Below are 988 nucleotides of genomic sequence, written 5' to 3'. Positions count from 1 at the left end.
TGTGGCAAGAGCTTCACCAAGAAGTCCGAGCTCAACAGGCACAGCCACACCCACACTGGGGAGAGACCCTATGTCTGTGACAAGTGCAGCAAGAGCTTCACTCGGAGCTCCCACCTCACCGAGCACCGCCGCACCCACACTGGGGAGAAGCCGTACATATGTGGTGACTGCGGTGAGAGCTTTAGCGAGAAGTCCAGCCTCACCCATCACATACAGACGAGAGCCTTCACCCACAAGTCCACCCTCACCCATCACATACGGACCCACAGTGGGGAGAAGCCCTTTGCCTGTACTGAATGTGGGAAGGGTTTCACCCATAAATCCTATCTGACCGTGCATCGCCGCACCCATAGTGGGGAGAGACCCTATGTCTGTGACAAGTGCAGCAAGAGCTTCATCCAGAAGTACAAACTCACCCAGCACCGCCGTATCCACACTGGGGAGAAGCCCTTTGCCTGTGACAAATGCAGCAAGAGCTTCACTCGGAGCTTCCACCTCACCCAGCACCACTGCATTCACAATGGGGAGAAGCCATACATCTGTGGTGACTGTGGTGAGAGCTTCACCAAAAAGTTCAATCTTACCCGGCACATGCAGACTACACCAGGGAGAAGCCCTTTGCCTGAGACACCTGCAGCAAGAGCTTCAGGAACAGTTCCCACCACACCCTGCACATGTGCACCCACACCAGGGACCATCCTGTACCGGGGGACACAAATACACCGACCTCAGTGCTCCCCGGATGAATGGGACCCCCCTTAGAGTCTGACTGAACAACAGTTGCCTCTTTTCCACCCAGATTCCTCAGAGGCTGGAGGCTCCAGCAGCAGCAAATGCCTTCCTCCCCCACCCAAAACACCTCTCAGTGAGAATGGGAATAATTCTGGTGATGAGGTGGCACAGCCAATGACCCCACCAAAGCTGGGCTGAGCTTTGTCAGGCTGGTGCTCATTTTTCCCCAACCATTTAGATTTCCCATGTGTAGAAA

At 54.9% G+C, this 988-nt stretch overlaps 1 protein-coding gene across 1 annotated transcript; it reads left to right on the top strand.

Annotated features, from left to right (window-relative positions):
- Positions 1 to 3: 3 nt before the first annotated feature.
- LOC103774490 (zinc finger protein 135-like) lies at positions 4 to 762 on the top strand (the record flags this gene model as incomplete). The annotated part of the gene is made up of 1 exon (XM_008941900.1): positions 4 to 762. A coding segment is annotated over one exon (759 nt), but the record flags the coding sequence as incomplete, so codon positions are not given.
- Positions 763 to 988: the final 226 nt, after the last annotated feature.

The sequence above is a fragment of the Merops nubicus genome, unplaced genomic scaffold (assembly GCF_000691845.1).
Source record: "Merops nubicus isolate BGI_N331 unplaced genomic scaffold, ASM69184v1 scaffold29876, whole genome shotgun sequence".
NCBI lineage: Eukaryota > Metazoa > Chordata > Aves > Coraciiformes > Meropidae > Merops > Merops nubicus.
Note: the sequence above shows the minus strand (reverse complement) of the source record. Positions and strands in the feature narration are given on the sequence as shown.